We start from the raw sequence: 20851 nt of genomic DNA, 5'->3' as shown, positions 1-20851 counted from the left end.
GTTGCCAGAGGAATTCCTCACAGTTTTCTTATTAAAGGTTTCAGAGTGGCTAGGAGTGAGTATGTGGTGAAATTCACTGTGGCATCAGACATCTTCTTAATAGATTTCAAGTCCCTAATCTAAAACAAAAATATTGTAGTTGTTACGAAATCAGTGTTAAGATTATATTTGACATGAACAAATCAATATGCTTTTACCAGCTCTCAGTCTTATAAACAGCTGAACCAAATAAATTCTCGTACCTTTTCCTTCTATTCTTATGTCGCTTCAAGGCCCCTCTCCCCAGCCCCAAAACAGCTCCAGAAAACCCAAAGGCTGACAGGCAGCTGCTGGTAGATGTCAGCTTTGAGGAGTGAAGTCTAAAATTGTTCAACATGGTTGAAGAAGCCTTTGTCACAGACCGCTGGCTGTATGTAGCTGTACACAGTGCTACCTGAATCACCTATAACATGCATCTGTTTGCTTAAATAGTATTTTACTGCTTTATGTCATTATGTTTAAATCTGTTTTGCTCATGAGGGAAAACAGCTGAAAGCTTGGAAAAAGTCTTGGGAGCAATTTTATTCTTCATTACTTTATGAGGGTGTATAATGAGCCTACATTTCTATGCTGCCGTTAATTTACAGAATTCGCCAAGCTATTTCTAAGTTGGCTTGGCTCCTCCAGCTGTGGTTGAACATCGTTGCAAGCAGTGGTGCAGGACAGTTGTCTGTCCATTGGAACGTGGAAAACGATTTAACCACGTGCAGTAATGCAGCGCAAGAGGGTGAGGCCAGGGAGGGAATAATGCAAAATCCAGTTGAAACTGCAGGGAGAATCTGGGTGGGCAGAATGCAATGAACCTTAGGAATGTAGCGGTTAATAATGAGCATCTAGCTGGCGTGGACACACGTACTGCAGGAAAGATACATCTTTGGCAGTCTGTGGTTCTTGCATCCGAATAAGAATACTCGGAGGGCAGAAGTGGTCCATCACATCATGTTTAGGCAAATGTTTGCTGGGAAAGAGAGATGAAAGTATTTTAACTGACATCTAGTTATCCTAAACATAGCGGTTTCTTTGTACTGTTGTTCTATCTGTATACGATCTTGGCTGAATCGGTTTGCTTTCACCAGGTAAAATGCATTTATCCGAAAGGGTCAGATTACAAAACAAAACAAAAAAACTCACTGAAAAAACACTGGTTAAGCAGTAACAGGGGAATATGTGTAGATCTTTTTGATCTTTTAATTCAGAATATTATAAATTTGTTTTGGTTTCCTGTAATATTTAAGTATATAATGTAAACTTTTAGAAGAATACACCATCTCGAAGAAAACAACTCTAGCCGATTATTGTGTGGTTTTCAAATTTTCTTTTTATTTAATTTAGTTGTAAAGAAGCGGAAATGTGCACTTAAATTGGAGCAAATTTGATTCCGATTATGGTTGTTATCTTTTCTCTATGAAGAACGCTGATCTGTACAAGGAGATATTTATTTTCTGAGAAAAGGTCAGATGCAAAATACGTTAATGACTTCTATAAGTGAAGAGATTTACACCTGGAACTTTGTGGGCAAATATGTATTTCTTTGGACTTTACCAGACACTTGTATATCTACTAAATTCATGTATGTTAGCTGGAAAGTAAATGTTGTTGCATATATACTTTTTTTATGCATTAGTTATAATTAAACTAGGTGTTCAATAAAACAAATAAATTCAGGCTTTTCACATGTTAGCTGAAGATCAAGAACTGCAAATAATCTTAGCTAGAAAAAAAATTGAACAGGGGCCAGATATTGTGCAGTGCTGAGCTGCCGTATGGAGTTTTTGTGACTTTGTCTTCTAGAACACAGAAGGTAGAGAGTCATCACTGCTTTTCATGTTCAGAATCGTGTTAAAAGTGCATTTAATGTTGAGTTCTAGATAGTGGTTTTTTTTTTTTTTCCTAGCGTAGTAACCCTCTGCAAAGGGATCTTGTGACTTACACAGTCACTAATTATGGTCAGAAAATTCAAGGGACTGAGAGCCATCCAGCAGTGAACTTTGAAATGGTCATAATTATTGCATAAAAGCATGTTGAAGAAGACAAGCAAGCTTACTGCCTTGAATTCAGAGACAAAGAAACAAAGAGAAATGCTACAATAAACAATATTTTTGCTTTTTCGCTAGATAATTCTGTGTTGCTGGTAAGAGCCAGGGTAGGATGCTACCCTAGATAGTAGTAGAGCAATGTTTTATTTCTCTGAGATGGAATTTAGCATGTGATTTGCCCCAATTTCAGTAGGATCAATGTAAGTTATTGATAATATAGATAATTAGTAGATAATGTATTACTCTGTTGTTGTTTTGTGTATTTATTTTCTCTTCTGCCCATCATTCTTGTTTTGTCTCCTGTTTGGTTGGTTTTGTTTTGATATGTTGTTTTTGTTGCTCAGAAGGAATGATGAATAAAAGCAAACTAGTTGATGCTAGTTAAAAGTTTGCATTGTCACCTTTGGCGGGACCAGTGCCGCTTTCTATCAAATTTGTAACAAAGCTGTGTGTGGCAGGCTGCTTCCTTTGTTTATAGGAACTGTTGAGGGATCTGATGATAGTGGCTGGGTGCTGCATAGTCGTAACAGTGAAGGTTTTTTTGTAGTGGAAAGTAAGTTTTTGCTATAGCAGAGTGATCTTTATTCAAACGAGGGTATTGGGTAGGTTGGGAGTGCTTGCTCTGGTGGAAGGCACTATGCCACTATAGATGCAGAATTTGTATAGTCACAAAAATGAGAACTGGATTTTCCTAGACTAATGTGTCAATTTAGAATAACCTTTTTGGGGCATATCTAGTTATTAGGAGCTGTACTAAGACTGGGAAATTTGTTTCATCTAGCAAGTTACGATTTTCAAATTTCATGTATTATGCAGGATTACACAGCCTGCTGATACAATGAGTTACCTTGGAAACGGAGACATGCAGCCCAAAAGGTACATGCTGGGGGGGCCACACATGCAGAAAGTACCTTTTTACATATTAAAATAAGCTGCCACACGGAGTTATCGGAGTTCTTTGTACTTGCTCTTAGAGTCTATTTCTACAAAATCATAAAATGGTGTTTTATAACTTGGCCAAAAACTAGTGTTTTTTTTTTTTTCTGTAAAGGAGAAAAAGAGACAAGAGCGCATAGATTGAATTGCTGTATGTCTACAAAAGATTATTTCTACCCCCTAGGACCTTAAGGTAGGTGACTTTCTGTCTGCTAGTGTGGAGCCTTTTTGTCATGATAGATCTGGACTCTATGTGACCTGGCATTTAGTCCAATGAAGTACTTCAGAGAGCAGCAAATCTGGTGACCAGATAAGTAAAATGAATAAAACAAATTATATGATAAAAAAAAATATGATGAATCCACCTTTTTATTAATTTTATTTGAAAGCTTCAAAACCAGCAGTAACATTCGCATGCCTGTGCATTTGCCACGGAAGGGCATGGTTGTCGGAAGCCGGGATGGGATGTCCTCGGAGTTATGCCTGGATCTGCAAGCACAAAGTGATCAACCTCCAAACACCTCTCAAAACTGATTCGCTTATTTATAGTATCTTCAGCTTTAATTGCATGTAGGTTTGTAATTATGTACCTACAGTTAGACGTGTCTGCAGATTTAAGAAACCACAAGTAAAGTGTAAGCAAGCCTTCAAAAATGGTCCAGTTGTTGCCCTCTTGGTCTGATGTTTGTTCAGTTGTTCTCTCGGCCTCCAGGTTTTGTTTGAATGCGGGATTGGGTTGTGCTCAGCTGTTTGGCAGCCGTGGAAGCAACAGGCAGGCAGGGAGCGATCTTGGCTGCAGTCCTTTGGTGGATGAAGATATCCTGAAGGGCTTAGTGGGCTGTCAGGGCCCAAGCCTCCTCACTTATCCAGCTCCACAGGCTCGGGCTGTGCGTGCAGGGAGGCAACAAGCTGCTCCCTCAGCGTGAGAGGGGATTAGAGTGGAAAGTGGGGTCACATCCAGATATATTAAAATCAGGCTAGTCGGTAAACTACCATCTGCTGGCCGTTCATTTACAGGACCAAGGTGAAGTTAATGGTCAGCCTTCTCTGTTGAACAAGCCAGCCATCGCAGCTCACACTAAGAACCATTACAGCATTATGCTGCTGCCATCAACTGTCCTGTACTCTAAAATAAAGGAGTTTTCTTCCCAAAGAAGAGAAAGTGCCTATCTGGTGTATTTCAGGAGCACTACTTTTGTTGAGATAGATTAGGCAACATTTTTGATCTACAGCGGTGCGGTGGCTGGTTGTTCCCGTGCTGTCTCCATACCTCTGAATGAGGTTTTGTGTTTAGAGGAGCTGTGCAACCGCCTGGTGACTGATTCAGCGGTTTGCTCACAGCTGGTCTGTGGTGGCTGCAGCGGCAGAAGCTCGAATGCACTTATGCAGATGAAAACTCTGTAGGTCAGATGTCTGAAGCTAGCAAATTGTAGGAGAGAATGTGTTTTGTTTGCAAGTGACTTGTTGGCTTAAGCTATTTGGGTTTTGAAATGAATGTAGTGACCATTTTTTTTTTTTTTTGCATATGTGGTATTGAGAATGGAAAGTCATTGTAGCTGCTTGGGCTAAACTTTAAATTTCATCCACTGCTTATTGATGTGCTTGCTGGTGGTGTAGTGGAATATAGAATGTTTTTTGCATAACCCATGCTATTCTAAGTAAAAGGTTAATACTTTTAAGAAGGTAGAATTTTTTCTGTTTGTTTGTGAACAGGTGTTGCGGCAATTACTAGATAGCATTTGAACTCTGCCTTGTTGTTAAAAGCCACTTAGGTCTGAGTAATGAGAATTTCCTAGATCAGAATTGTGATCTTAAAACATTTTATTTTTTATTATATAGTGGAATTACTGTCTGTTTACTTGGGAGTGTCAAGTATGAGCTGATACCTTATTTCTTCAATGTGTTTAATATTTGGAATGATTCTTTTCTGTTATTGTGGTTGAGAAGCCCTAGGCATGGTGTGTGCCTTTTGGGTTAAGTTTATTACAAATGCAGAATGAAGAGAAAAATAATTTCTATTCTGTGATATAAAATTATACACATAGTAAAGAATTTTCCTTTCAAAAGCAGGTCTGTAGGTTTTCTGCTATGTTACAGAAGAAGTAAAATTCCGCTTTGAGTGTAATGTATTAGGCTTTGGTAAAAATGATGCTTTAGATATCACATGCTCAGAATATTAGAAATGTTTATGATTTAAAGTGTCTGTTTTGTCTACTGAAACACAGAACAGGAACCGGTAAGTATTTAAGTGGATCTGTAAAGTGACATTTCATAAGATGATGTGCCATGATGATTTTCCTTTGGCAGAAAACACTGCTGTTGGTTAACCTCATCACTTGAGATGGAAATATTTCAGCAGCGGGAGAATTTTTTATTTCAATTAACAACTTCTTCTTCAAGCCATCTCTGTGAACATACATGAAACTTTCATACACTTGTAAGTCACAAGACATGTAACTCATCCTCTGAGAGCTGAGGGACTGCTGAGAGGAACTCATGTAGGGATGGCCTCTTCTGGGGGGGTCCCAGCGCTCCGGAGCGGGAGCAGTGGGACTTGCAGTGGGACTGTGGTGCTGTCAGCGAGGTGAGCTGTGGCCAGTCCTGCTGGCTGGCTTCCTCCTGCACCTGGGGTTTGGTTACCCCACCATCCCAGCACCAGCTCACCCCTGGTGCCAGTCACCTGGTTGAGAGTTTATTCATATAAAATTAAAATTAAAGGATGTAATGGGGGGGGGGGGGGGGGGGGGAAGTCTTTACTCAGCTGTGAAGTAATATTGGGAGTGGAATTTTTTTTTTGGAGGTAGTAAAGTTGTTCTGCAGTAGTGGGTAGGAGACAGTTAAGTCTTTTACAGCCTTTTTTGAGTAGCAGTTGTGTGAAATGCTTTATCTCAAGCCTCATATTGTATTAGATAATGACCAGGAAGCATCAGTATTTATATTAACAAGTTGCAGGTGATTAGTTTAGTATTATTCCTAGAATCACAGATATGATTGTTCCTACATTACCAAGTTTTTTATAAAAAATTTATTGCATAAATGTTTTGCGTTCTGTTGTTCAGAGTAACTGAAATCTTTTCAATTACTTGTACATTTAAAAAAAAAACCAGTAAAGTATACAAGGTTGATGTGTTATTCTTTTTCAGGCAGCGAATGAAGGTGATACAGTTTAGGCTGAAATTGTTTGTGTTTCTGAAGTTTCATCAGTTACAGTTGACAGAAAAAAATACATACAGCTGGATTATATTCACCAGACATCGGGAGGAGTGAATTAAAACTCTGATGCTGGTTATTTATAGCTATTTACAAATATCTTTAATTTATACCCTTTTCCAAATATTTTTTATTTTCCTTAACTTCTCTAGAAGTTTTATTTTCCTTCATATGCTGTGCCAAGTAAGAGTCTTACTCAGTTTTCCAAGTTTTCCAGCACATAATAGTTAAATGTTTTTCTGTCAATTAATATTGACAGGAAGTCAGTTTGAACAGCATAGGAAAATGGAAGTAGTTGGCAGAATTGCCGAATTTCACTGAATTTCCTTTTGCTAAAAATATCTCTAAAAGAAGCTCTCCTTTTGAGATACAATGAATGCTTGTTTGACTGTAGTTTAGAATTGATGATGAGTCTTGTCCTTTAACCAAAAGGGCTTGAAAAATATGAATAACCTTTTGAAATATATTCAGCTTCCTCTGTAGTATATGTAATTATGTTTATGTCCTCCAAAAGTTTACATACATGCTGAACTTGATGTATTTAGGTAACCCCACTAACTTGAATGGTCGGCTTGATGATAGAGAAGATCTGTAGAGCTGCTTATGTGAAGTTGAGCATTTCATTTGTATATGTGCTGGTAGCATTAAGGAGTTCTGAGCCCTGTTGAGTTTTGTCTCAAAACTTGGTCATTCATGTATGAAGTGGCGAGATTTTAGTCCAACTAACTGAAAGGATACAACATCAAATATATATTCTGATTTATACTGCATGCAAATAGCTTAAAAATAATTTTAGATAGAATGCAATGACAATTATTAGAAGTTATAAAATAGTAGAAAAATAGGATGTTTCATATTTTAGGACCTATGCTGCCTCTGCATTATGATACAAGAACACCATACTGTACTTACAGGACAGCCTAGAACAGTTGTTTCACATATTTGGCCAATTTAGAGGGTAAGTCAGCATTATTTATCTAGGAAGACTTCTTGCTTGGACATCTTTCACTTGTGAAGGTGATATGTAGTGACTGAGAGGATTTTAAGAAGAGAAAGGGTTGTCTCATGAACTTACAGTTTTGCCCCAGCTCTTGTACTTGCTGGGACTTTCTTCCCTACTTTCCTCTATTTCAGGGGGGAAAAAAGATTACAGGGATGTCAAGAGTAATGGGAATCACCAGGGCACAAATGTTGCTTTGTAGCAGAGGAGTTTACTGATTCCCAGAGTAACTGGGTGGAACCCTCTGGTGCCTGCTGTGCACCACTCAGCAGGGTGGTAGGACCTTCTGCTGTTGGGAATCCCAGCTCTGGTGAGCGAGAGGGGGAGATCCCGGTGTCTTGGGGGTGCCTCAGACTCTGGAGGGGTGAGGCCATTCCAGTGGAGGCATTTTCTTTGATGTTATTACCCCTGCATTGGCTTTTGTTGTGTTTCATCTGGTAAAGATCGCATCATAAGCTTTTATTCTTGTAAGTGCTAGGTGTAGTCATTCTAGGTATTAGAGAATTACTGTATTTGGAAAGAAAGAGGCTAAACCTTCTCAAACTATTATAAATAGATTTTGCAATCTCAGGCAGTAATTAAAATCCTCAGTAAAGAGATAAAAATGACATAGGTGCAGTACATTTAACTGTTAGCCTTTTGTCACGCTGAACAGGGAGTATATTTTGAAGGCCTGCTGCACTGCAAGCTCAGTTTATTTCCGTGTGTTAGAAAACCGCGGCTGCCTGTGGCTTGCCTGCAAGTTGACTGCCTCCTAACATCTTTGACTGTGAGGCAATGTTGAAGTCTCTGGTCATGACCCTTTGTATTGTCCTGAATTTTCTTTATGTGTTTCAGATGATGTTTTTGATGACTTTTCAATTTTTATCCTTTTGTATAAGCAAAAGATCTTTGTTCCTTACCAGAAAATGAAACGTTAAACTGGCATACTGAAACAGGGAATGCGCACCCCCACCTCCCCACCCCCCTATTTTTTTAGGTGCAATTAAAGTAATTGCTAACGAAGACAGTGAAATGCATGCAGATTATCTGAAGCATTTGCTCTACGGAGCTGCTTTCAGCAGTACTAATCTCCAGCCGTCTTTCCTTTCTGAGGCTCTTTCAAAACCTCCTTCAGCTGCAGTGCACATAAGAAATTAAACAAATCTCATGGCGGGTCCTAAATTTGATTCGATTGAAAGCTCATGAGAGCAGCAGCCCTTTGAGTATTTTGCACTTTAGGGGCTTGATGTGGAGCAGTAGCTATCTGGCACAGCTATGTGACTGAGTTTTCTGTGTATTTTCAGAATTTAGAAACTGTGTTAGTTCTCAATTCTTTGTGTTACCTTTCATACTGAAAACAAGTTGTCAGGCTTTTCAGGCTCCCACCCTTTAGTCAGCTGCGTTTTTGCATTTGGAGTAATTGCATTTCCTATTGCTGGAGTTCTACAAGCATCTAGATTATACAGTGCTGAGAACAAGTTTTAAAATACAATGTAGTGACGTTGGTAATCTTGAGGATAGGTCAGGTTAATGGATGGTGTAAAAGCTGGGTGGAAATCTTAAGGATGCAGTAAGGCTTGTGTTCCTTTAGAGAACTCTGCATTGGAGAAAATTTCCAAGTTAAAAGCTGTTGTTGCTGGCTGCTGCTAGCAAATGGCCATGGTCCTTTACAGCAGAGTTGTCCAGAACATGGTAACTGGAAGCAGTAGGGTTTTTTAATATTACAGGGTTTGTAGCACACACTTTGTGATACTCCAGCAGTAATGAATCAGGGTGAAGGACTGGAAGCCACCTCCTGGGGGAAGGCTCTCTTTTGAGCTTTGTTGCTAAACAGCTTGATTTGCAGCTGAGGTAGAGTGGTTTGCCCTTCTTACCATCCTTAAATAGGTATTCACTTTTTTTTTAATGTGAACTAATATATTGAGGAAAGTGTGTTCCTTTGTATTCTCCGAGCGCATGTTTATATTTGAAGGCAAGCATACATGGCATAACTGCAATTAAAAATAGTTACTTGAACTTTGCTAAAAAAATGTTTGTATATCTAGTACTTGCCGATGGTTTAAGTATGAAAAATATTATTTAATTGATTTTGATTATGAGCTTTATGAACTTGTGCAGAAGATGGAATGCCAGGACAGTGACACAGCTCTTGTGGAGGTTTTAAGGGTATTTTAACATAGTACAGGTGACTTTGGAAACAAGGTACTCTTCTGAGATACAAACAAACTTTCTTCATCAATGAATGCTGCATAACAAAGGAAAATTGATTCTAGACTAAAAGGTGGACTAGCATGGAGACGTCCAATTATTGTTGCCATTGATTGATTGACCATCTCTTTTCTTCCACAAGGATACTTTCAAAAAACCTCTCGAGAGTATTCAGAATCGTTAAGTTCTTGGACATGTCACGTGTTTTGAATTGAAATGTGTAGCAAAGCTACTTCAATGGTGCATGATGATTTTATAAAAATGTAAATAGGGCTCTATAGGTTTCAGATATTTGTTCCCTTATTAGGCTGCATTATAGTCATTGAGGGGGGAAAATTCAAGATACCATCTAAAGATAAGTTATATCCTACTCTCATGAGAAATTCCTTCATAATTTTGCTTGTCTTGAAGCATGATACATTGTTTCTTCTGAGCTTTCAGTTGACTTTTTGATAAATTTATTTTAAAAATCCTCGTGTCTGTGTCTTCAAAGCATGTGAAGCTGGTGACAACGTTCTGCTCCATGTTAAAAGCAGAGACCTCCGGTTCAGAGACAGTCAGAAGGGAAATCTCGATGCGAAGTGTTCATGTTACAGTAGCATATTAGATTTCACTGTAGATTGAATTGAGACTCTTGTGCTGAAAGAATAAGCCTGTACAGATTTGTTTGAAGAGGCAGGCACTTAAAATTATAGCAGGTCTTTGTTGACTGCTTGAGCATGGAGGGGAGAGAGAATGTTCATGTTGATGAGCAGGGTGTTGTGCTAAGAACTAGCTAGGACATAAGACAGGGACTCAAATATAGTACTGAAGGCAGTATTATGTTTAAGAATGGTAATTTTTCTTTCCCTATATATACAAATTAGTATAGCTGTTCTACTACAGTGGATCTTCTGAGTAATATGTGTAGTATTTTTGGTTTAGTACCAGGTTTTTCATTGACATTTGAGGAGAAGGACAAATCATTAACCTGAGTTAGTGAGCATAGGCTCGATGTAGTAACATTCAACACTAACTTTGGCTTTTCTTCTCTCTGTGTTACAGAAATACTAATACGGATCATTTGACCTTCTAATCGCTAGAGTTGAATCTCCTGATACCAGAATTAGGAGAGAGTGCCTTCAGAACCAATATGTAGCAAATGGGTATTGCACCTCCGAAGCTCCTCCCTTGGGTCAACACTTGCATGTTTTAAGGATCCTTGTCACCCCAGCACTGAATTGTTCTTGTGAACTTCAGAAACAGATTTCATGAGGTGCTTGCTAAACGCTGAGTCACCATGAGTAGTAATCTAGGAAAAGAAAAGGACTGTAAAGAGAAGGATCCAAAAGTCCCATCGTCAAAAGAAAGGGAGAAGGAGGCCAAAGCCTCTGGAGGATTTGGAAAAGAGAGCAAAGAAAAGGAGCCTAAGACCAAAGGGAAAGATGCCAAAGATGGAAAGAAGGACTCCAGTAGCACGCAGCCTGGGGTAGCTTTTTCAGTGGACAATACGATAAAAAGACCTAATCCAGCCACAGGTACCCGCAAAAAATCCAGCAATGCTGAAGTGATCAAAGAACTGAATAAATGCCGGGAAGAGAATTCAATGCGCTTGGACTTGTCCAAGAGGTCTATACACATGCTTCCATCAGCTATCAAAGAGCTAACGCAGTTAACAGAACTTTATTTATACAGTAACAAACTGCAGTCCCTACCGGCAGAGGTGGGCTGTCTTGTGAACCTGATGACACTGGCCCTGAGTGAAAACTCACTTACCAGTTTGCCTGACTCTCTTGATAACTTGAAGAAACTGCGCATGCTTGACCTGCGGCATAACAAACTTAGAGAAATCCCTTCGGTGGTGTATAGGCTAAGCTCTCTCGCCACTCTTTACCTACGCTTTAATCGTATAACTACTGTGGAAAAGGATATCAAAAACTTGTCAAAACTCACCATGCTTAGCATACGAGAGAACAAAATCAAGCAACTACCTGCTGAAATTGGTAAGCGATTACACTGATTGAAAGTCTAATTCTATGCTTACATTCGCTTTACAGTTTTGTTAAGTATACATAAACTGCCACTTCTCCAGGTGCCCGTCTCCATTCAAAACTTAGTAAAATTATGCTCGTGATCATACTGTTGCAATGTTAGCTTATATTGAGACTAATCAGTACTTTGGATATACATATATATATATTTTTTTTTAAACAACAAAAGCCCTTTTTCTTCATCTATCATCTTAAAATCAGATGTATCTTGTTTTCGTCTTTGCCTTGTGCTTTCACATATTGTGTCTTCAGAGCCCAGATGGTTTAAAAAAAAAAAAAAAAAGATACAGGGGCATATTTAATTTTAAGATTTCTTTATAAATCATTTATGAACTGTTGCAAGTTATAAACACATTATGGGCATGTTACAGAGGGGTGTGACCATGGTAATACCAAGTTGAATAGGTAGCTACATGCTATTACCATGAGCAAGCTTTGGATGCCATAACAGTTAATAATGTAGGTTAATGATTCGTGAAAGCCTCTACCTTTTACATCATGAATATATTAATACATGGACTCTTGATATAAAGTGACCAAATGTTGTATGCATGGCTTAAGGATTCTTATGACTTTTTAATGAATAATAGCTATTTTTCCAAACATTGTTGCAAAAGTTTGAAAGATGGTGAAATACTGTGAAAGTGTCTCATTTTTGTAAATAACTATTTAATTTAAATGTGCTGGAATAGCTGTATATCAAGAACTCCTAAGTTGTTCCTAATAGGTTCTGATTCATGGAAAACATCTCTTTATCACACTGTTCTCAAGGAATATTTGGACAACACATGCGCCTCATAAAAGTGAGATTCTATCAGTGTTTTTTTTTTCCTATGTATCACCAGTTTTTAAAATGCAAACATAGCTAAGTCCCTTTAGGGGGAGGTGGAACATAAACTTCATGCAGTTAAGAAACTGCTTTGACTTTCTTAAAGTGTGGAAAAAAGCCTTGTAAAAGCCCTTGTAACACTCTGAGTAATAATTCCTGTGCCATGTTTTTAAAAGCTGATGTGGGACTTTTTCCTGTTAACCAAGTCAGTGTGCAAGTACGTTAAGTGTTACTGAAGTGGCCCCTATGCTCACTAATTTTTGAAAAGCTTGGGAAATGTTCTTGTTTGGATACCTAATAGATATTTTTCAAACCAGCAGTGTTTGCCTCTTTCTCCTGCACCTTGACATGAAAGATACGTGAGATAACATGTTCTTGATGGCAGGAACTCTTGGGCTCATCTGAAACTGCTAATCATGTTACCAGCAGCGTCAGGTACAGATATGGCTTCTGTACATAACAGGAGTGAAGAAAAGTAGTGAGACTGTTGGTTTGAGTCTTTGCCTCCCTGTAGCAGCTATTGGAATGGCTTCTGCTATAAACACTTTCTTGCTAGGCAAAAATTAACTTGTTAATGTGGTATATTTTCTGATCAATATGATTTTTGAGTTGGCACAAGCATCTCTGCAATCCTGGGTATTTCCCCTAGGAGAACTAAGAAATTGTAATTTTGATCTATTTTGACACTTCAGTTTAAGTCCAACAGCCTCTCTGAATCTTTTACTAATCAAAGAATCATACTGGAAGCCATGGGGCTAATGTTTGTAAAAAAACCCCAACACACCGCTTATTTCTACATACATTGAAGAAATTGTGGTCAATTTAGCTGGTTGAGCTATATTGCACAATTGTCAGTACTTTACCTGGGTCTGTTTGTGGCTCAGTTATTAAATGTAATCTAGCAAAGAGTCAGCTTCTGAGGTTCAACTGGGGATGCTACTGCATAAATTTAATTAATACTAGTGTGTGAAGAAAAAACTTTTTTGAGATGTTGCATTCCAGTGTTTGGTGTTGTCCTTTAGAAACTTTTGTAGGTGTCTTTGATACTGCAGAAATCATTGTTGCTGCTGGAACCTCTTTGTTTCTTAACTATTTTGTTAAATTCTTATTGTTAAGTTTATATTGAAGTATATAATTTCTGTATGTGTTTGTTCACAGCAGTCTTGAAAGAGATCATGTGTAACAGTTTCTTGGAGAAGTATCATGAACAAATATATGACTTGCTTCTTTTGTATTTTTTTTATTCGTGTCTTGATATGCATACATGCAGTGTTCTCAGTTCTTTATCAAACCCTAGCTTGAGAACATTAACTACTTTACCACTGTCTGTGTATCCAGCAGTTAGTTGTGCCTTTATTTGTACTGTGAGAATGCCCATGTTCCTTGTTATGGGTCAGCACCTCATTGTGGAAGGCAGCTTAGAAGCATAAATGCAAGATGACTGTCACCCTTATGAAGAATTTAGAAGGAAAATTGCTACGTTCAACAGCATCCTTTTTTTACTGAAAGTAAATTTCTCTCATTGGCTTGCCTGAAATTTAATCAGTTGAAAAATAAATTAAAGGATTTCTAAGTTTAAGTAACACAAATAATTTTAACTGCTAAGACATACAGAATAGGTGTTTGAAAACCTTTTTCTTCAAAAATAGTAAAAACAAACAAGATAGTTTAACTTCTGTAATTGATTTCTACTCACTTTCACATATCATTGTTCTAGTAAAAAGGTTAAATATTTGATATGGAAACACAGCTAAAAAATGAAACTGCTGAGCAGTATATTTCTTACTTTCTGGTGGAATTTCTCTGTTTCTTTATGCACTTGTGATTTCTCTCCATTTTACATGTGTACTTTAAAAAAACCCTTGCCTTTTAAGTCCCAGTGATTTTATTCCCTTGTACGTTTATAATGGAGTTCCTAAATACTATATACAAGCAAAGACTTATAATATCATCTCGCGAACATCACAGAAGTTTTTGTTGCTGCAAAGCAGGAAGTAAAATGAGGCCATTATCTTTTACAAAGGAATATCATGCAAAGCATTTCAGATTCTTTTTGAAAATATCCCATTGTTCTAAGGCCTAAGGCTCACATATCTGATGGTAAGCTAGTGTGCTTGTTCATATTTTTAAAAATTCAAAGCTTATGTAACACGCTGACTTGTCCAGCAAGGAAGATTTAGCTATGGTGTGTTCACGTTGCCTAGCTGGTACACAACGGTGCTGAGAATCCTGGGTTTTCTTTAATTTGTCTTTTGGAGGTAGATGAGATGTTCTACAAAAGGTTCCTGTGGACAAACAAAAACCTAGACTTCATGTTGAAAGGTGGCATGTTGCTACTGTTCCCTCAAAGAGCCAGTGTTGAGTGTTATTTCTCCTATCTTAAATTTTGAATTGGTAGTCTCCAATCTTATGGTAGTGTTCCTTGTTTGATAGATGACATGTAGAAACTATACTACTGGTCATGTGATTTCAAAATGAGTTTCTAGAAATTCTTGTTCAGAACACCTACTGCTCACTGTGCAAGTGTACAGTATTAATACTTGTTAGAAATAGATTACTTTTAGGGAAACCTGAAATTGACTTTAAAACATTTCTTAAAAGCCTGTGTGAAGGTAAAACACATAATAAAATGTTGGTTGCAAAACACATAGTTGATAAAATTTAAAGTGGTCCTGGAAACTGCTTTAGAACAACTGACCTGTTACAATGTCTGTTGTCCTGAGGAAAACCTAGAAGAGGTGAACCTATCACCACTGAGCTGCTGTGAGGTAATCTGAAGTTTGGTTTTATTTTAGCCTTTAAACTGTCTTTAGTAGTTAAACAACACAAACTTAAATGGGGTGTGTACACTGCGGGAAAAATTGCTTTGCATTTAAAACAAACATTTTAGTGAGAAAGAGGAAGTATAATTATCTATAGTTAGTAGACAGATGTGTGTGTTTCTGGTCTTCCCCGCCCCCCCCCCCCAGAATGCAGGACCTCTCATTCCTTTTCATCCAGTTGCTTTATAGGTAGATGATGACAATAAGATTTCCCGTCTTTTCAATATCCAGAAGGCTTCTTAATTTTAAATAGTGGTTTATTCAACTGAACTCACTCAATAAACCAAAAAATGAAGAAAATATTATCTGTATTTTGGAAGAAGATAGTCTTTTAGTAATTCGGCAAATTCAGGCTCTAGGTACCTAGCAAATCATTCTTAACACTTCTCTTAGCTTCTCTTAACACTTTTCCAGCAATATATATATATATTGCTTCTACATTTTTAATGTGATGGAAATTGTTTTCATAGACTGCCTGGTAAACTGAAGTCTTGATAGGTATTGTTGTAGTTTCAAATATAAATTGATTTGCTTGACTAAGGTCTAAAAATACTTAAAAATCTATTTAACTTAAAACATATTCCAAGGTGTGGGCTTTTTTGTTGCTTTTGTCTGTTGTTTTTGTTGTGTGTTAGTTTTTGGTGTTTTTTTTGATGTTTTGCCAAAAGCTCTGTTCAAGAGTAGCTGAATTAGGGGAAGTTTTCATGAAATGGCTGTGCTGATGTGTAACAGCTTCATAATGCTGAAAGGGGCAATACGCACTCCCCTCCTCACAGATTCCCAGCTTCTCACTCCTGACTCTGTCATCTGAGCTGTTCCTTGGTGAGCTGATTTATCTCACTAAATTAACAGAAAAATATTAATGGTTTTGCTGCTTTTGTTGTCTGTTACTTGAGTTAGCTGAAATCAGTGAAGTTTCAGGTAAGACTGGATCTGGTGTAGCAGGAGGAGTGGGAGAGCATCAACTGGAATGGGGAGAGCAGGACTGCCTCTTTTGCCTGCACTGAGCTGTTAAAACAGCTTGGCTTGCTGCAGCTCATGTGTGAAACCTCACAGGTAGGATTGCTCATGTTGTATAAAAGCATGTGAAGTACACAACAAGTGGTTTGAAGGACCTATTACTGTCTGCAGAGAGCCATTGAAAATACATCAGATTATATTTTCAGAATATCCTTTTCTTCCTTTTCCCATGCTTTCCATGTCTTGTTCCACAAAATCCTGTGTAGTTTATTGGAGTCCTGGTAGCATCAGCTCAGCCCCACCTTCCTGAAGCAATTTTTTGTCTTTCTTATAAATTACATCCTACTTAACAGTGGTAATAAATTTCCAGAGTGCATCTTGCTCAGCATCCTGCTTCTCACTGTGGCCCTAAGCAAACATCTGCATAAACCAGGGTAAGTATATAAATGAGGCTTAACCTGACTCCTTTCACAGATCCAGCAATTTTCATATCACGGATTTCCTGAGTCTGGTGCAGCTTGTATCTAACAATTCTCAGCGGACTCCTCTTCCAAGGGCTTGACTGTTTTTAAACTCCTATATATGGTCTGCATCCTTAGCAAGATCCACAAGTTTGCTTTGAACGTTGTTCTTGACTAAAAGGTCACTGTTTTGCAGATGTTGAATATATATATACACATACATACCAAGTGCAAAAGCAGAACTTACCTATTCAGTTGGCTGTTGAATTTCAGGTGGCATCCATGAAATAAAACCTTAACAGAATGATTTCCATGTGGAAGCTTTGCCACAACACAATCTGGAGGGATAATTGTGGAAGTGAGTTCACAAGGTGGACTCCAGCTTCATCGCCATAGCTGGTAAATTGTCTATTCCGCTGAGATCAAAAAGTTGAAGATTCGAATGGAAGAATGCGAATGCTTTGGTGTGTGTCAGACAGTCAACATGAGAAGGATGAAAACCAGAGGAACTGTTTTGGGATGAGGCCAAGCAAATGCTTCAATTTGCAGGCTGTTACTTAAGCAAGCCTTTTGCGTTTCTTGTATTAAGAGTTTCATTGCATTCCTTCATATTGTCTTGAAGGAACTGTTTTGCACAATCAAGTTGATAATATTTTCTTTGCAAAGACAAGGTTGCATCCTATACCAGTTTTGGTTATTTTTGTCTTAGCACATGCAGCTCAAATAGAAGTAATATTGTCAACATGGTTGAAATTATATTTGCATAGTTTCTTCAAGTTTCTTAAGATTCCAAATATTATGTTTTCTGTCTGTGAATGCAACTCTTATTCTATGGAGAATCTGGTCAGGGTTGTTCTGCAAGAGAAATATTTTTAGATTGTAATTCAGGGAATCTGCCTACACCAGACTTGGAATGTCTCTGAGACTCTCTTCTGTTCTTCTCTTCCCCCACCTACCCAATATTTAGATCGTTTGTGGATTCTTCACTACTTTGAAACTCTTTTTCATAACACTCACACCTGTTTGGTTTTCAGTAGCATAGACAGCAAACCAGATGTGTGCAGCTGCATTAGGTCATGTCTGCTGACTCCATGCTGAATATAGTGCCTCTGTATTAAATGACTTGTGGGTTGCAAAGCTTTTCAGTGATGCTCTGAATTTCATTTCCCCTTTTTTTTATCAGACCTGACAATATAGAGAAATATTTCTTTGCATTATTTGTATCGAAGAACCCCTTCTTCTGTTTTCAGCAGTTTGAAGGAAACCAAGTTGTGTTCTTAGGTTTAGTTGGCATGCTAATGTCTGTGAACACAGTGGTTGAGAATATTTTTAGATTTTTGTATTCTAACACGATAAAAAGATGAAGTTGTGAACAAAAGTGGAATAACTATAGATGATGATATGTGTGGGCTGCTCCCTAGAAATCAGAAAAAATGACTGCTTATTTGATCCAGTTCTGGTTGCTTGCTTGAGCTGCAGTAAGGGTGAAGACCTTGATTTTGGCTGGCTTCAGCTTTGGTGTTTGTGTTCTGATTCCTGTGAAAGCTCATGTGGGACACAGTTTCGTCTTGTCAGCTAGTCAAATTTCTCCTGATTTCATTTTCTTCAGATTGGCTTTAGGGTAATGATTAAGTAGTCCTGCCCTTTTGATTTACTTGCAGAGCTTATTGGGATGATGCCCTAAGTGTAATTCCAGTAAATACTGACAGCTTTTTTTTTTTTAATGTCAACACTGTGATTATTTTAACTGTTTGAATATGTTCTTAAGGGCTAAACAGAGGGAAATAATCGCTTCCCTTGCTAATGCAGCCCAGTAGGTGATTAGCCTTTAGTATTTGAGAGTGAGCGCACTTGTTTCACACACAAAATGGACAGGATCCAAGATGTGACCCCAGGTTCAGCTTCACCAGGAGGCCCTGGTCCTTCCCTGCAGAGCTGTTTCCTCACTGGTTGGTGCGAGGCTGTACTGCTTTACAGGGTTATTCCGTGCTGGGTGCAAGACTTTGCCTTTGTCTTGGCACTTCATGGGGTTCCTGTTGGTTTATTCTACTGCCCTGCTCAAATCCTGCCTTGAGCCCTAGCTAAGACTTTCTTCTACATGTTTCACATGTTTAAAGTGTTGTTTGAACATGTTTTTAATTTTATTTATATTTGTTACTTTCAGTTATAAACAATAAATAATAAGTGTTTTGCTGTTGTGTCATGTTGAAGCTTGTTTTAGACCAGATTTTTTGTCTGTCTTTTCAGTTGAGTTTAGCTTCTGTGTTTTTGAGTGGCTCCCATAATTCTTTTGCGTATTTTGCAAATTCTAAGTATTTTACTGTGCTTGTTTCTTACATTCATATTTCAACTTTGGTACATAAGTTATTTGTGACCATGTTAAAATTGCATTCTTTCTACTCAGTAACTCTTCTGTGCAAGTTATGCAGTAATAATTCAAAATAGCTCTGACTGCTTAACTCTTCTTTTGGGCAGTTGGTAATGCACAGCAAAAAGTTCAGGATGTATGTTAGTGCTGTACTCAAGCTTCATAGAGAGGGAAAAGATTCTGAAGCTGTAAAATTATTTTTAATTTTTTTCTAAAATCAGGACACATCCCAAAGAGTTTTATAGACAGACTAAAAATTCTTTTGCTTTTTTTTGCTAGCAGAGAACCTAGTGAGGGATGAATAACTACCAAAGTTATGGGAACTACTTATAACTTGGTCCCAGCATTGCTGATTTGGGATAATTATTCTTTACAAATTAGCTTACAACCAGTGTTGTGACACACCTGCCTGAAGTCCCACTAATACTTTCATTCTCCTCTTACTTGTTCTTTCCATAAGAGTCTTGGTCCTTTTGCTGTGTCATCTGGCCCAGGATTTATCATGTTGTGAAGGATTTCATAATTTTCAATTTGCTTAAGCATGAGCAGGCATGGAATTAATCCAGTGGAAAACAGGCTATATTACAAATAGTGTTTGCTGTCCAGAAGTGTTGCCCACTGAGTGAATTAGTGGTATGAGACATTTGAAGCCTCTTTGCTATTGATCTATATGCTCTCCCTATACAACTGTCAATTTGTATGTATTTTTATATTTTTTTAATGAAGCTATATTTTGTTTTTTTAGCCAAGAACAATTTTCAGAGTTATGTAAGTCAGGGCATGTATCTCGGTCCTCTTGTTGCAACAGGCTTTCAAGGTTGGCCATGTAATGGGACTGTAATTCTTCCTTGTTATGTAGAAAATATTAGTCATTTCATAATGCTGGATTTTTTCAGCAGGTATATTTTAGCTTTGTCATACTATAACATTTAGTCTTTGTGCATATGAGAACAACAGAGATTGATCACCCCACCTTTTTTAAGGATTGTTGAGATGTATACTTAGCTGTATTTTTAACAGTGTTTTTAACTGGAAGGTGGTTGGGACTCTTCACAAACTATTCTGAAAAATCTGTGTGTATCATCTGAAATTTTTATTTTATAGAACCTTTTAAAGACCACATAATAGTGTGTAACTAAATTTTTTGTGAAGATTGTTTAAAGAGAAACTGCTTTATGTATTTCATATGGACATTACTTCTACTTCAAGATCTTTTATTGCCAAGCCAGCTAGTACATGCAATTTCTGTCTGCTTTCTTGGCAGATTTTGAGCTTCAATTGCTTTTTATCCCTTGCAATTACAGTGCAATAGAGTATTAAAAAAAAAAGGGGGGGAGGAGGAGGAAAAAGAAAAAAAACAACCACAAACCCCATCACCCTTCCTAGTTTGTGTTCTAATTGTCCAGAGGATGGTTGTCCTTTCAATGCAGCAGCAAGTAGCCCATAGGGAATCCTTTATTCACTACTGTGAGCTTAAGATTTGTCTACATTGGCCATTACTTGTGCCAAAGAGAGTTAGTTCATTTTGCCTGTGATTAGTATTTGCCTAAAGTAGTGCTTGCCTTACTCCTGTGATTTTGGGTGTTCGAACAGTCCTTTGGTGAAGTGATGCTGGAATTGTCCACGTGGTAAATGGGAATGGGTTTTCCTTTAGTAATCTACTTTATGGGTAAGGCTAATTTTGAGCTGCAGCACCTTTCTAGATGGCATATTTCTCTTAAATGGATTAAGATACAAACTTGTTTCAGCAAAGTTTATGTAGTACACTGTAAAAGAACAAATATTGATTATTTTAATATGAATATGATCATGAGCTCCTTGCTCAATAGGCATTTTTCTTTTCCTACTTGAGCAAATCTTTCTTTTAGGAAAACTTCCTTTCTGATTTTGACATCTGCTTCTCACACTGTCCAAGCCAAAATTCCAGATTTCAGCTGTATCTTGGTGAAACTTATTTTAACCTTTTTTTG

General features: G+C 37.8%; 1 protein-coding gene across 3 annotated transcripts in view; it reads left to right on the top strand.

The window, feature by feature from the left end:
* The window catches only part of SHOC2 (SHOC2 leucine rich repeat scaffold protein), a 70562-nt gene that overhangs the window by 17236 nt on the left and 32475 nt on the right, over positions 1-20851 (top strand). For all 3 annotated transcript variants that reach the window (XM_032988674.2, XM_032988673.2, XM_032988675.2), the window contains exon 2: positions 10456-11393. In XM_032988674.2, the coding sequence (XP_032844565.1) occupies positions 10691-11393 (703 nt within the window). In that variant the 5' untranslated portion in view covers positions 10456-10690. The remainder of the gene's footprint in view (positions 1-10455; positions 11394-20851) is intronic.

Source organism: Tyto alba, unplaced genomic scaffold (assembly GCF_018691265.1).
Source record: "Tyto alba isolate M040663 unplaced genomic scaffold, T.alba_DEE_v4.0 Super-Scaffold_1, whole genome shotgun sequence".
Classification (NCBI taxonomy): domain Eukaryota; kingdom Metazoa; phylum Chordata; class Aves; order Strigiformes; family Tytonidae; genus Tyto; species Tyto alba.
Note: the sequence above shows the minus strand (reverse complement) of the source record. Positions and strands in the feature narration are given on the sequence as shown.